This window comes from Gallus gallus, chromosome 4 (genome assembly GCF_016699485.2).
Source record: "Gallus gallus isolate bGalGal1 chromosome 4, bGalGal1.mat.broiler.GRCg7b, whole genome shotgun sequence".
Classification (NCBI taxonomy): domain Eukaryota; kingdom Metazoa; phylum Chordata; class Aves; order Galliformes; family Phasianidae; genus Gallus; species Gallus gallus.
In genome coordinates this window covers 54276894-54292272 of record NC_052535.1, presented here as the reverse complement: position 1 = coordinate 54292272, position 15379 = coordinate 54276894, and the positions used below count along the sequence as shown (strand labels likewise).

General features: G+C 41.7%; 2 protein-coding genes across 3 annotated transcripts in view; one reads left to right on the top strand and one right to left on the bottom strand.

Moving 5' to 3' along the window:
- LOC121113240 (serine/arginine repetitive matrix protein 1-like) overlaps positions 1–15379 on the bottom strand; it is a 16116-nt gene extending 737 nt beyond the window's left edge. The window contains exons 1-2 of the mRNA XM_040700474.1: positions 15317–15379; positions 13405–14738 (exon numbers count right to left, since the gene is read on the bottom strand). Coding sequence (XP_040556408.1) covers positions 13590–14738; positions 15317–15379 — 1212 coding nt within the window. The 3' untranslated portion in view covers positions 13405–13589. The remainder of the gene's footprint in view (positions 1–13404; positions 14739–15316) is intronic.
- USP53 (ubiquitin specific peptidase 53) overlaps positions 14066–15379 on the top strand; it is a 32601-nt gene continuing 31287 nt past the window's right edge. For both annotated transcript variants that reach the window (NM_001389489.1, NM_001395991.1), the window contains 1 exon segment: positions 14066–14119. The gene's annotated coding sequence lies outside the window, so the exon portion shown is untranslated.

Sequence of the window (15379 nt, the reverse complement as noted above, 5' to 3'; positions counted from 1 at the left end):
TTTTTCCTAAAATCTTTGCTTGTCAATTCAGAACAGGTGCATTAGGAGAAATTGCTAACAGGGAATTTGATTTGGTAGGTGTGCTGATTCTATTAGAACTGAGTAATACCATGACACTACACTCCATAAACTCCTAGTACCACCTGCTCAAGATGAGCACAGAGAAACCAACCACTTTTCTCAAACCTGCTTGAGCCAAAGTTAAGAGTTTCATCATTACTTTGGTGACAGCAAGTTAAGCCATTTTCTTCTTTCCTTCTCTAACTCAACTTTAATTATGGACATCAACGTCTTTGTCATATGGATTTGTTTACGGAAAATGCAGCGCATTTGGCTATGACAAAACTACGTACTGGTATGAAAAACTACAAAGGCATTTCCTGGATGAGTTTCGAATGTTGGTGCTGATGGCAACTAAAAAACCAGTTGTGTCAAACCTACCAGAATAGTATCACTGCAAGCTATGTTTCAGTAAGTGCTTCTGTTAATAGAAACAAAATTCATATACCCTTCCCCCCACAGCCATAATGTATTCGGGGACTTGAAAACACGTGAGTTTTCTTGTTCTTGATATGCTGGCAAGCTCTGACATTTTAGAAGCATGAATATTAGACTTCTACTACATCCATAAATTCATAGGAAGCAAGCAAAACCAACTGCATTGGCTGACAAGTTTCCTAGCATGGATTAGTTTGGGGACCTTAACCATGTACAACGTACAACAATTAAATGGACAATGGTTAAAAGAAAAAAAAAAAGAATTCTTCAAGCCTGAAAATACAAAAGTTAAAGAAAAAAAAGCTATAGCAAGGAGCAATGCAAGCATGTTCTAGAGGAAGGAAGTTGTTTTTTATAAGCCATAATAAGCTTTTATAAACCTGCTATAGAAATACAACAACATATGCACCATGAACAAGGAACACAACTTATTTATTGTATACTTTGTAAAGACAACTTATACACACAGATTAAGGCATCTTTCTTCTTATGTGTCGCACATGATGGTAACTTCAGTTTTCTGTACATCTGTGAATCCATAGAAATAGAATGGGCTCAGGAGGCTTAAGATTTTTGGGAAGTACTGAGCATACATACATACACATGCTCATTTGATGGTTCCATCTAATTGAGATTTCTGAAATAGTCTGTCACAGCAAATCGGGCAGCTCTAATTCAACAGTCAACTGCAACAGCAGAACCCTGTTCCTCCTTCTTTCCCTCGCTCAACTACCATAGAGCTATATACATACCAGTACGTTAAATGCACCCAGAGCTGTTCTTTTTGAAACAGGCCAATTGTGTCAGAGAAGTGTGCAACTCTGGTATTCGATCTTTCAACACTGAGTGGCTTCTGCCAAACTGCCTTTTGAGATTAGGCCTTGGACCATGATAAACCCTAAAGCTGTGCTTGGAAACTCTTTGGGAGAATGTTAATTGGCAGAAATCAGGGCTGATCAATGCGTTAAGCATTCAGCAGCACAGAGGATCAACTGCCAGCGTCCAAGGAATGTTCCCTGGCTGCATCACTCTAGATGTATGTAGTCTTATTGTGCAAGGCTCACTGCAATAAACAAATCTCTCTGCCAGAAAAAAAACAACTCCTTTGCCACTAAAGAAGATTTTTTGTTAAGGCTGGAAATTCAGGGATCTTCTATTGACTTTAGTATGTTACTTCGGGAGGTGCTTATATGGCACTTCAAACGTATGAGAAGTAGGAAACCAGTTTTGGGTAAAAACAATGAATTTCAGAGATCAGGACTTTATTCATTTTTGTGGACAAAGAGATGGCTCCGAAGTGAGATAAAAACGGTTTCTTTAGTTAAAGGTCTGGAAAGATACATACAAAATAACAAACATATTTTATAAATTTCAGTGGTACTTCTAAAAATTCCCGCAGCAATGGAGCACAGCAGAAAGGATAAAAAGAAAACACATGGGCAACAGCTTTACACAAGTGTAAGCAATCACAGTATGCAAACATCTTACTATGCTTATAACGGTATGCACACCTCAACACGTGACACTCATACTTGCTTCCAAACGGGAAGGGAACGGAATGGTGCGATGAAAGGGTAGAAATGTAGTAGGGGGTAAATACATATTTTAAAAGGTCTTTGTTCCCAAACTGGCTTCATTTGTCTTTACATTAAGCTGCTCGTTATAGCAGTTTAGAAGGGACTACAAATTCATTTCAATGTTTTAACCAATAATATGGTGAACAGAGGAAACAGATCTGCTATTTCTCAACCTATCCAAAATATTGTCTGATCAAACTGTGTAAAAATGAAGTAAAAGATGTATACCTCTGACCAGCTCCGTGAATATAAGCCTTTTTAAAAACACATACACTTGAAAACTCTCTATGGTATGAAAAGCACGGCCTGTTCATGGCAAGTTCGTGGCCTGTGCTGTCAGCAATGCTGGTGACTAATTGGTACCAGCAATAACTATCATGAGAGGGAGTCTGTATTTTAATCCTATACAGTTACGGTTGGAAAGTATACTCACTGATATAATGGCATTCCTATTTCTGACTTAAAAAATAATAAATCCATATTTCATTTTATGTAGCTAAATTACCCTCACATGCAAATCGTAGGCAGCAGCTAAATCAATTTTGGAAGTACTGCATGCAATAGGTGATCTGAGATTTATTCCCGAATCCAGAGGGCCACAGTCTCTCTGCTCAGTCTCTCCATTTCTGCTTTGAGGTATAAGGTATGTTCTGCATGACTAATTCTCATGTAATGACAGATGACAAGTCAATACCAAGAAACAAACAATTCATGCTAAGTTATATGGTTAGCCTGCCTCTAAAAACATGTTGTTTATGCCTAATCTTGTACTTCGGATGCAAAATTTCTTACAGGCACAAATATTCTTAGCAGTTTTAAATGACAGCATGCCATCCCATATAAATCTGCACAAATGCTAACTGTGGAAATAAAGAAATAATCTGTTGTCTCCAAGTTTTGTAGTGTTTTAATTAGTTTAATAGGCTTTGCTTCGACCACAGCCAGGAAAACAACACTACCAGTAGAATTCTGACCTCAGTGAAATCAAACAAGGTGTTCTGGCTCTGACTTCTGTGGAGGCAGAATTTCACCATTCACTGCACTCACTGAATTTCAAATCTTTATTTGTAATTGAAATTAACGTCACCATCTTAAGCTATTATGTGTCCAGCAGCAGAATGGATGTTTAGATTATAGAGCTGAGGCTGACCACATGTGCAGTTGCTTTTGCATGGTACATATGACAAAATACAACAACTCCAATCTCCACTGCCTCAGAAATACTCTGGGATACTTGACAAAACTGTGGGGGAAAAAAAATGAGCCTCTGTGTACACACAGCTCAGTTTTATTTATTTTCAGACTGAAGATGAATAACCTGGAAGCTAAGGCCCTCTACTACAGCTCTTAGATGGCCTAACGAGTGCAAAGTATTTTGGACTGTCTCTAAGACTGTAGGAAATACAGTAAGAAAGTGAAGCATAAAATCCTACACGTTGGATTAGAATTTTATAATCCTTAATGGAAAAATCATTAGCAGTCTAGACAGAAGTACCAGAAAACGCCTATACAGCTGACAGTCATTCAGTGCTCGCCCCTTTGTGATTCCCAGAGGCTACAGATTTTTCAAAAACAAATGAAGTACTCTGAATTATTTACAAATAATATGTTTGCCACAGAGCTATTATGTAACTGGGCGGGAGAAGATAGACGATAATAAATTAAATAGTTTACTAAAATAGAATGGGCACGCTGATGCAGTTCAATAAAAAAAAATATACTGAACGTAAAATACTCTTATTAAAAGGAAATTAACAAAAAGCAAGCGGAGAAAGTAGAATTATTTCAAGGAAATACTTTATTTTAAACAACCCACAAGCTGATTGTTCAGACTAAGCACAAACTAATAAGAGTTTTAAACCTTCCCTCCAAAAAAGTCAGCATGGCAGAACAGAGGAGCCTCAGAAAACAAAAAGACAAAGAAAAGTTATCTGCAAGGAAACAGCAATTACACTGTCTAAAAACAAATCAAGGAAGTCCCAACAAAGGTCTCTACGAATCGTATAGAGGAGATGAGGAGGGGACAAAATGATACATGATACATGAATATATACTTCTTCAAGAAATGCCTATTTGTGGAACTTGGTGCTGTATGATGTTGTGGGGTCAAGAAATATCAGTAACTTCAAACCAGGATTAAACCAACGTCCATTACAGGCAATGGTACCAATGTGATCGGAATTTGGGTTTATTGCTGGTGTGAGAAAGATCACCCTATACTTATCCAATTTATTTACAAGTATATATATATATATATATAAGTATTTAAGTATCTCCTGCCGGGCACTCTGAAAGATCAGTAATAAGATCTGGTAGTCCCATCAGAATCAGGTGTTAATGCACAATGAGGATTCTAGCAAGCACTGTTAGCACAGAGGTTTATTAGTTTACAGTAAAATATCCATTACGGGAGAATTAAGAGGAAAGTCAGGGTCCACATGTGAATGAGAGCACTTCAAATGTCAGTCAGAACCACCCACGCGGTGTCTGTGCAGCGCAGGAACACAGCAGCCTGACATCACTCTGCCTTTGGCAGCACTCCCAACCCCATGCAGTCAGACCTCACCCTACTGCGCCACGCTCACCGCGTCCCACACGGCAGGAACACCTCAACCCACTGCCTACAGAAGGCATTGCTGCTAAGTGATCATTAGGGTTCAAAGCTTAAGGAAAATGATAAAAGTGAAAGGAAAAGTTGTCTTTACTGATTAAAACACGAGTCTCGGGGAAAAAAAAATCTGTAAAATCCAAACTTTGTATCACATCTGGTTTTGGACAGAATACGTCATTTGTTCCTCAGCTTTCAATTAATAAAATAGAAATACTAATGCAGATGATAAAAGCTGTTTGTGTTTAAAACAAGAAATGTCATGGTAAAAAAAAAAAAAAAAAGAAGCAAAACTCAGGTTTACACAGACACATACACAGTTCTCCAGGTGCACTAGGAATACCACAACCATTTTAGGTAGAATAACATTCTGCTTTTATTTTACTTGAAATAAAAGACTCAATTCTACACTGAACATATTTTGACCGACAGAAGTACCAACAAAGTAGTATTTGGAAATGTTTTTAAGCAGAAAGATGTAGTTCTTAATAAGTGCAAATAGCTTCTTTCTTACACTATGTTTGGCTGTATGTATGAACTACGTTCAGGATGAATTAACCCATATTTTGCTTTCAGGGGGAAATTGTATTTCCTTTGAACAGACTATTCATCCAAAACACCTGGTGCAGCCCGACTGCACAGGGACTTTGTGAGACAAAGCTCAGCAATACTTGTAAGAGGCACGGGATTTTTAAATGATTCTAAGAGTAAAATTACGTCTCAATATTGTGAGCCAACTGCTCTTTCAGAAGCAAATGGAGATTAAAATATCCGATGGAGTTTGTAAAGGGAACAGCCTGAACTTTGCCAGCTCAGAGCGGGCTGTACTCATTAATGCAGGAATGCCTTCAGGCTGCTTTGTGTGGAAGGTGTAACTCAGAACTGGATTTCTCCGGAGTTGTGATGGACAAGCGGACACTCACCCCCCTGTCCCCGACACACACAGTGAAAAGAAGAGAAAAAAAAGTAAGAGAAAAAGCACAAAACCATCCAATCTCTCTCCTGCTCTCATAAGGACAGCACCCTTCTGCAAGAAAACAAATCCTATTTCTCTGAGACAGGAAGAAGAAGAGAACAGAGAAGGGTTTAAAGGGACAGCGTAGGGAATGAGATCCCATATGGCATACAGAGAAGCAGGCTAAGAATTCCCACTGGAGGAAGGCATTCAGCAGTTTAGAGGGTATCACTGTGTTTCCTCTTCCATTGCATAGTTCTTCTATAGCAACAAATTACTCAATCTAGGCAAAACATTAACTTTAAACAGTAGCTTCTACAGTCATTACAGTCAAGATTACTGAAGGATGACTATGCAAGATAACTACAAATAACTATAAAGAAACATTTGAGACGTGACTGGCTCTTCCTAGGCTGACCTACCATACTTCAAGAGCCCAAGTAAGACTTAATTTTGGCAGTTAAATCCTAGAGATATGTCATTCCTCAAGTTCTTAATGAGAACATTTTGCCTATTTGCTGGCAAGGAAAAAAAATAAGAACACGCTGTTCACAGAGGAAGAAGAGCAGGCTGACCAGTTACAGCAAGCACTACTGAACTGAAATGGAATTCACTCATTTTCTGGCAGGGCTTTGCTGCAATATAAATACATTTCATTAATGCACAGTCGCTGAAGAGAAAGTGATACTACATAGAGTTCGAAGTAAAAAAAATAGGTCTCCATGTGTTTCATGACACTATCATTCACTCAGACATATTCAGCTTATGAAATAGGCTCAAAACTGACACTGAGGAGATCAGAAGGATCCGTGGCAAGGAAGCAGTACGGCAGACCTGCAACACTGCAGTTCTCCTGAGACGAATACATGAGCATTAGTATTTGCCCCAGCCCTGCTGTCTTGCCCTTCTAAGCAGCAAAAAAAAGTCACTAGCAGCACACTGTTCAGCACAGTGCTCACAACTATCACCTTTACTATAGCAAAGAAACCTAACAGTTCTCCATACCACACACATTAGCTGATTTAGCCTGCTTGCAGCTAATGTACACAAGACACTTCAAGCCTGAGTGTGCTCTACCTACAGCTTAATGAAACAAACCTCATGCTATTATATGCCCCCTGCACATTACAGATCATCGCAGCATACAGTACTTTCTCTCAGCAGTTTTTAGAGGCTTGAACAGTTGAAAAAATTCCTGTTTTCCAATCAAAACTTATTCCTAGCCAATTTATGTTAATTTCCAACCATACAAGCCTCCTTTCTTTCCAGATTTACTTCAACTGTCCAAAGACAGTAAGGTCATTTAGGCCTCACATGGCTGAATGAAGCAATAGTAGTACTTCTAGTCTATTGTCCACGCCTCTCTTTTAATGGGGCTTTTTATTTCCTTGCAACTCTCTGAACTCCAATGTTGTGAATGTAGATTTCCAGGTCCATTCTCAGTTGTAGAGATCAAGTTTCACCAGTCACATGCACAGCGAGTGGCATCAGTGCTTCCTTATCTGTACAAGAAATACACGGCTGAATTTACCCATGACTGAGTTCACCTTTTCCACAGCAACACCAAACTGGCACCTCACAGCCACCCTCTCATCGGTTTGCACAGTCAGTGCTTTCAAATTCCCTCATTTTCCATCCGACAAGCTCTAAGCTTATATTAGAGCACCTTTGCTATTAGTCCCTAAGCACATGACTGTGTACTCGCTATTATTTTATCCTGTTTTGTTTCTCTGCACCTCAAGGTCATCCAGCTATTCCAGTAGCACACCACCCTACAGGGAATGTTTCCCAAGTTTGTGATCTCAATAATTACATTAGCAACTTCTATTTTTTTTGCCAAGACCACTAATGAAAATATGAAACACCACGAGCTTCAATATCAGCCTTTGGACAGAGCTCTAATAACTCCCCTCTACCGTTCAGTGTAACACCCTCACTTCTCAGGCATTTTGTTGCCCATTTGACAATTCATCTACTTAACTCCCTCTGCTTCAGTTTAACTATTTCATTTACCTAGAAAAGCTGTATTACAGTATTACATAAAGAAAGCAGGCAAATCTGGTGTGATCCACCTAAATAGAAAAGATGTTTTAACCTATTTACTTCCATTTTCATTTTTTTTACCCCTTGAGAATTTGCTTTAAAAAAAAACAAAGTACAAATCAGTACTAGCTGAAACTCAAACCGCCTGTCCTCTATAAAGAACCAATCTGACTTACAATCCATGTCCTATCTATGCAATGTCCACGTGACAGATAACTATTCAGGGTTAAGGTGATCATTTCAGCACCAGGCCTCACCAAGGAAATCATTCCTTTTGGCTCCAAGACCTGCAAGTTCCTACTATTCCCTTGCTTCTCCAGAAAAGAGTAGTAACACGCTAGCTCTGGGATGAGAACTAAGTACGGACTTCTCAGCACTATAACATCTACAAACACATCATTTCTGAATACCAGGCTGCAAATTCTGTTCAGTTTCCCACAGAGGATAAAGTCACTTTGAAATTCTTACCAACATTTCTGCATTCTGTTATCTGAGGTACCGCACTTATTTTAAACTCTAGTGAGAAAACATGCTTTGTAATGTTAACCACAACCACTATATTACTCAATTTTATATTTATTAAATATCAGGTTTTTTTTTTTTTTTTTTTTACTTAATTTCTGTTGGTTTTCACCCAGAAAGCTCCAGTTTGCCAGACAGATGGCCTGTGTGAGTCCAAGGAATGAGATATTCAAGTGAATAACTCTCTCATTCTTTCCTCTTCCTGTTACAGATGCATCCATTCTCATTGGCTTATATCCTAGAAGAAAACAATGAACCAGACATGCAAACTTAAAAGGATTGTGCAAGACTCATGTGAGACAAAGACTGTCATTAAAACTTTGTTTGCTATAGCAGTCAGATGAGGATACAGTTTCATAAAAAGGGTCTGATATGTACAGCATGCATAGAAGGTTCTCCTACTGTTGCTGTTCAAGGATTTTAAACGTAACAGCTCAAAACAGGAGAGGATTTTCATTGTACTGTCATTCCAGAAAGGTAGATTATTGGACTGGAAACTGGATTATCAAAGAAAAAAAATTATTCATTTGCAAGATTTATGCAATCCCCACTCTTTCCCTCATTCCTAAAGAATGAACATAATCGTGCACACACAGATCTTGTTCCATGCATATCATCATCAATAGGTCTGGAGGAGAATGGAAACCAATGTTTTTTCCACTCTCAGTGTGAAACTCTGGATGACTTCAGAGTGAAATTGCTTCTGGCAGTCTATTGAACGTTTTAGCACTTGAAAAACTACTGCGAATGGTCAGGATAACATACAGTGTGTAACAGCAAAATACACTGTGTTTGCTCCTGCACCTAATAGAGGAGAACTTAAAAGTTATCGTGTTTATGCCCTACGAAAGTGTGTCTACTGCTAGTTCAAGAAGTGGTCAAACATTTCCTTTCATTCATGTCTTCTAACATCCTTATATTTTCTACCCTTGTTTCTGCTGATATTAACCCTTGTTTCATTATTCTTTTTCACTTTTACTTTTGTTGTCAACATTTCATATTTTCCTCTGATAGCCTTTTTCTTCAATTATACTTCTGCTCACTCTGTCCTTAACTCTGCAGGTTTTGCCCTTACCTAGCTTTCTCATGAATGCGTGGAGCAGGGCTGCAGCACATCCATAAGCAGAAATACAATCAGAAAGGTTAGTAAAATGCTTTTTAAAAATAGCAATCCAGAGAGGCCAAAAAAAGGAGTGAGAAACCAGCTGGCTGAGCATCACCTGTCTGCTTGAGAGAGTCTTTAAAGAAATGCTCCACTAGTCCGTCTGGAAGAAGAAAATGGATGTGAATGTGTGTATAAATTTTAGCCTTTATACAGGATGTGGGAACAAGAAGAGAGCAATCAGATGACTACATTTCATGTGACTGCTTGCTGCAAGCTACATAAAGGAAAACTTTGCTAGAGTACGTTTAAAAGAAAAGGTTGTGGGTACATGTGCTCATGGTAAGGGAAACACAAGGAATACACCTAGGTAAAGTGACCCACAAAAGAACATGTCCTCAATTTCCTGAAAACTTAAGAGAGATTTTTTACTTGCTCTACTTTTGCATTTGATCTTTTTGTCATAATACTGCTAAGCAAAACAAACTAGAGAACAGGTCTTGGACAAAAATGTTAAGATGTCCTTTCAGCATCCCTAGAAAATGCACGATTATGATGTTTTAAGTAACAAAAATACTTTTTTCTTTTTTTCCTCTGGTTACTTTACTCCCTTATAACTCTTCTTCCTACCAACCTGCTTTTCTTATTGCAGTGAACTCTCGCAGTATTATAAAGTCTTCAAATATTTAAGGTTTTTTCTCATTCCTTGGCGAAAAGTATAGACTTGATCTGATAATACCCCAGAAGCTTAGAGAAAATAGGAAATTAGGCATTCATAAGTAGTCCAGCAATACAGCATCTTAAGTAACCTTTATCTTAATCAAACATTATCCTGCTACTGCCTGTGCAGAATAGGGCACAGTTTCGCTGACCCCTTTCTTATTGCAGGTTCCTCCAGAAGAATGATATTCGCCATTCTTCTTCTGCACAGTTGCACAGCCTCAGACAGTCACTTTAAGTACTCGGTCATTACTTACAAAAATACAATGGCAATTCCCAGCCATTGGAATTAAATGTATTTTTAAATTAAAGCGTCTCCGAGTACTTGAGCACATAAAATTCTTTGACAGTCCGGTTAAACAGACTGGACCATATTAGGCAATATAATGTGTAATGGTGAATTATATTGGTCCAGAAGAGCAATAGTAACAATAACAAATACATGAGCTACTCAATAAAATATACTTAACTCACTTTTTAAAAACAACAAATTCAGTCTTCTACTCCCTCAAGGAAAGTTAAAGCAGATATAATTCCTTTATAAATTATCAGAAGAGGATAGTAACTGTTTGAAAAGATTGTTGTAAAGATGTTCCAAGTGTTAAGAAGAAATACAAAAGCAAATTGAGAACGAGTGTTCTGGGACAGCCACAGATCTGAAAATGTTCATAGAAACAATGCATATTCAAAATACATTACTCAAAAAAGTTATTTCAGATGAAAGAATCTGAATTTATTTACAGATCGGCCAGCAGCAACAGCACTATAGATCGCAATGTAAAAATGTAATACATGACTAAACCTTGTCACATGCAGCTGTGAAACACATTTCCATCTCATTCATCAGTGAAAAAGAAGTACGGTGCCTGCAGTTTTGAGAAAAAGTTATTAACGCAACTACTTTAAAGCCTTTGGATGCCTCCTAACTATACTAAACTTTTTCTTTCAGTGTCAAATTCCCCTACGTATATTTTGCCCTGGTTTGGAGATGCACATAGCCAAGCCCTTGGATGAACTGAAGGATCTGGACAGGGTCCATCTGTCACTCTCTACCGCACCCCCATAGTCATCCACTCCAGCCTTTCTTCCTTTGAAAATCTTAATATTTGTCAGTCAGCCTGGAGCCAAACTGAATGGCTGGATTTCTAAGTAGAACACTGAATACCTATTTTACTCTATTCTGGACCCCCTTCCTCTAAGCATAACACTTTTTTTTAACTCTCCAGTCAATTCTCCGGTTTTACAACCTATGTTGTTAATACTATCAAACTTCACATAAACATCAGAACTAAAAACATGTAAATATTCTTCTGCATCCCTGCATCATGAGTAGCACATATCCTGTTCTGACAACTCCAAGAGGAAATAATTTGCCCTTGCAGCATTGTTTTGCATTTGCATCACTTACTCTAATTTTAAAATTCTTCTTTTAGTTCATGCAGGGCTTCCTGTGCCACACCTGCATCATTATCCATCTGAACTGCATGGGAGACTCTATTAAGATTCCCTGGTAGAAAACCTTAAAATATACCATAATTAAAGCTCACAGACTACATTTCCTCGGAAAAAAAAAAAAAAAAAAAAGAACAGAAGAAACCAGCATATGTCCAAAGGGACTTCAAAATAGATCAGCAAGGAAAAACAAATCTGTGCTGAGGAAAGGGCAAAGGCAAACAAGAAAGCAGCATATGTGAAGAAGCAAAAATATCAAAATGAAGTCATAATCACAGTGAAGTCATAATCCTACTTTGGGATTCACAGATGCCTCTGCATGACTGCCTTTTCAAAGAAGTAATGCAGGGCTCAAGGGCTAAACTGACACTAACCAAGATGATATGTAGAAGGCTTTTTATAAGTGTACCTTAATAAAGTGTTCCAACATGAAATTGGACTTTTTGACAGTAATGCTAACACGCTGACTTTAACATGTCTTCACTTCAAAATTTCTATCAAAAAACTAGGAAGTCAAATACCTACCAATAAGCAGCTAATAAAGTACTACATAAACTACATATGAACATGGGGCCTATGCCAAAATACTGGATGAACCTGAGGACAACGGGAGAATCAGATTATCTACTCCCTTCAAAAACCACAACATTCAGGAAATGTACTGTATTATTTTCTGTCAAAAATGTATACACTCTTAAACAGATACTTTATACATGCCAATTACTGTCCAAAACATCTGAAAGCCACAAGAAATAGATTTATATTAATCTTGTATTAAAGCTCCTCCATTTGAGAATATGACTATTCAAATCACTGAGAAGTGTGGAGATGGGTATAAAGTCTGGACAGTTTAACTGAAATTCTTCTCAAAGCATCATGGGGTTTTTTTTTTGTTTGTTTGTTTGTTTTTTTGAAGTAACAAGTTGGATGCTTGATGATAAACGTTGGAGAGTGACACTGAGGAAATTGCCTTTACCAGCAAGCCGCAGAATGGACAAGCAGCAGAATGGAAGAGACATCAGCAAAACCAGGCTGATCAAAAGGTATTAAATTTGAATTTTATGAATGCGGATAAAAGTTAACTAAAGTGTGATAGCTCCATAAGGCAGGGAGGTATCTGACACAGGGCCTTGAGTCCCACACAGTATTTTAAGAGTGAACCATTCCAATCTGGAGATCTAACAGCGAGGGCAGTAAACTTTACAAGACAAGGACTACATGGCAGAAGACTTCATAGTGAAAGCGACCATGCGTTCTGTCACATAAGCACTCTTCAAACCCTGAAAAACCATTAAAAAAAAAGGCAACTGGAAAAGTGGGAATGTAAGAAGTTGTGTGCTAAAGACTGACCCTGGGCATGGCAACAGTTAAAGTACCATTACCAGTGGCGAAGTGAAACACGCTAATGAAATCCACACATTTAACCAGGTTGATGACAGTAACAGCAAACCACTAAAGGCACTCGAACAACTAGAAATGCAAGTGTTCATGAACAAGTAATTCCTTTTGCAAATAACAAAAGGAAGCACCCCTCCCTCCCCGAAATAATACGGCAGATAAAATAACAGGAACGCGACTTTGGGGCAGTGACCCGAGGGCAGCTCTTTAGGTGATACCGCACTGGGTCCGAGAGAGCAACGTGGCACTGAGATGCACTGCAGCTTTGGGATGTTATGTGCTCGGGGTCGGCGTGCACAGCCGCCCTCACCCCAGCAGCAGCCCTGAGCCTGCGTTACCTCATAGGCACCTTCAGCAGAGCCCACGTGTGCGGACAGATATCCTGCAAGGAGCGCTGCGGAACAATTGCTGGAAAAGCAACCGCTGCCCCGTTCTTTTTAACAGGTTATTAACACGAAAAACCGGTGGTTTGGAACAGCCCCAACGCAGGCTTCCTGTACGGCTCCGAGAGCCGCTCCCTCACATTTACCTGGGGCACGGCCGCGCTGCTTCTACACACGGGATAACCGCGCCCTTCGCACGCAGGCGATGTGCTGAGAACGGTACTAAGAGAGGGGGTAAAGAAGGGGTGCTGCAGCCCCTCAGCTTGACACTGCCCCCGGCCGCCCAGCCACGGCGGGCCGCCCGGCAGCCTCAGCCCGATCTCCGCTCGCCTCAGCGCGCGGAAGCGCTCGGGGCCGGCCTGCGCGCCCACCTCGTGCTCGCAGGCGGGAAGCGGGAAGCGGGAAGCGCGAGGCGCGTCACACGGCCCCACGAGCCCCCGCCGACGCGAAGGGTGCGGGCAGCACCGCGCCTACTGCGCATGCGCCCTTCGCGCGGCACAGCCGACTGAGACATCGCGCCGGGTCCCGTCACCGCCCGGCCTTTCCGATCACCGCCGGGCGCTGCCCGCTCCCTTTCTCCCGCCTCCCTCTTCCTGGCGCCGGGCACGCGCGGTGAGATCCTGTCTGCCCCGGCGCCGTTCCACTGCGCATGCGCGCTGCCGAGCTGGGCGGAGGCGGCACCCGAGGCGGGATGGCGCACGCGCACGCGCCGCCCCAGAGGGCGAGACGCGGGGAGGCGGAGGAGGAGACGGCTGCGGCGAGGGGGGAGGAAAAGTTGCCGTGAGGGCGGGGCCGCGGCTGGAGTCTCCGCCGGGAGGGGGCGAGAGAGGAGCCGCGAGCGGGCGCCGCCGGAGACGAGAGGTGAGGTGGGGTGTCCCGGCGGATCCGAGCTGAGGAGGGGGTAGGAGGACCACCCCTCCCGCCCCCCTAGCCGAGATGGGACGGGGTGTGTGGGAGCTACTTCGCCTGAGGGCAGCGGGCGGGGGGGCGGCCGCGGGTCCCGTCCCGCGCGGAGGCGTTGGGGTGGGGGTAACCGCCGTCTCCTCGGTGCGCGGTGCGGCGCCGCGGCTGAACGCCTCCCGGGGCCGCCGTGGTGCCGCGCGGAGCGGCCGGCATTGTCCCCGCTCCGCGGGTTGTGTAAGCGGCGGTAGGCCGGCACGGCACGGCACGGCACGGCGCGGCGCGGCTCGGCTCGGCTCGGAGGAGCGCGCGGACTGCGTGCGGGACGGGGCGAGCCCGGGGGTTGTCTCGCTGAGGGCCAGAAGTTAATGTTTAACGCGGTAGTCACATGCCCGTCAGCGAGCTCTGCTGGAGTGTTTTCGGAGTGTTTAGAACAGGAAATGCCAGTGCAGGTAGCGTGGAGCTCGGTGAAATTTAATCGGTTCCCAGCGTTTGCAGTCGCACGAGTAGCGCTCCGGGTGCAGGTGGGGGGGTGGCTGCATGCAAACCGCTCAGCATCCGGCGCTCCGTCTGTCCCTTGCTTTGATTTTCAATGCAAATATGTTAAAAGAAGCTTTCTGGAGGTAATGCGTCTTGTTTTCTTAGCACGCGTTTTTCTCTTCCCAAAGTAAGTGTGGTTTTTACGTACATCCTTTTAATGCTTTGTTTCACACGTGTTTTGCTTTGGAGTTTTGGGATTATTTTAAGAGCAAAAATTCTATGGAGTGAATGGCATTGTGTCTGATGGCGTGCAGCCCATTCCCCTGTTGTCCCTATGCTGTCCTGTTGTGAAGTGGTAGCTTTGGCTATCGAAACAGTGAGAGTTTGTTATTATCTGAACGCATGTTAAGAGCTAGTGATGTGCTGCAGTGTAAGACATAGTTACTGTTTGTCAGGATTTGTAATATCAAGTTACTTCTCTAAAAAGTTTTCCCCCTGGACCAGTGAGATGTTGACAGCAAAAACAGTGAAAATGTACTCGATTTTTCTATCAAAACTTGATAGTGCAAAATCTTTGTCCAGTCATAAAGGATGCGTGGTGTACAGCAGGCAGAATTGTTTGGCTGTGGGCTCCGTGAGGCTTCAGGGTCAATGTTAGTGCTGTCATGCTTCAGTTACGTTGCTTTCCAAGGTCTTGATTGCAACACTTGTGTAGTCTTTCCTCAGCTCCTGGTGCTGCAT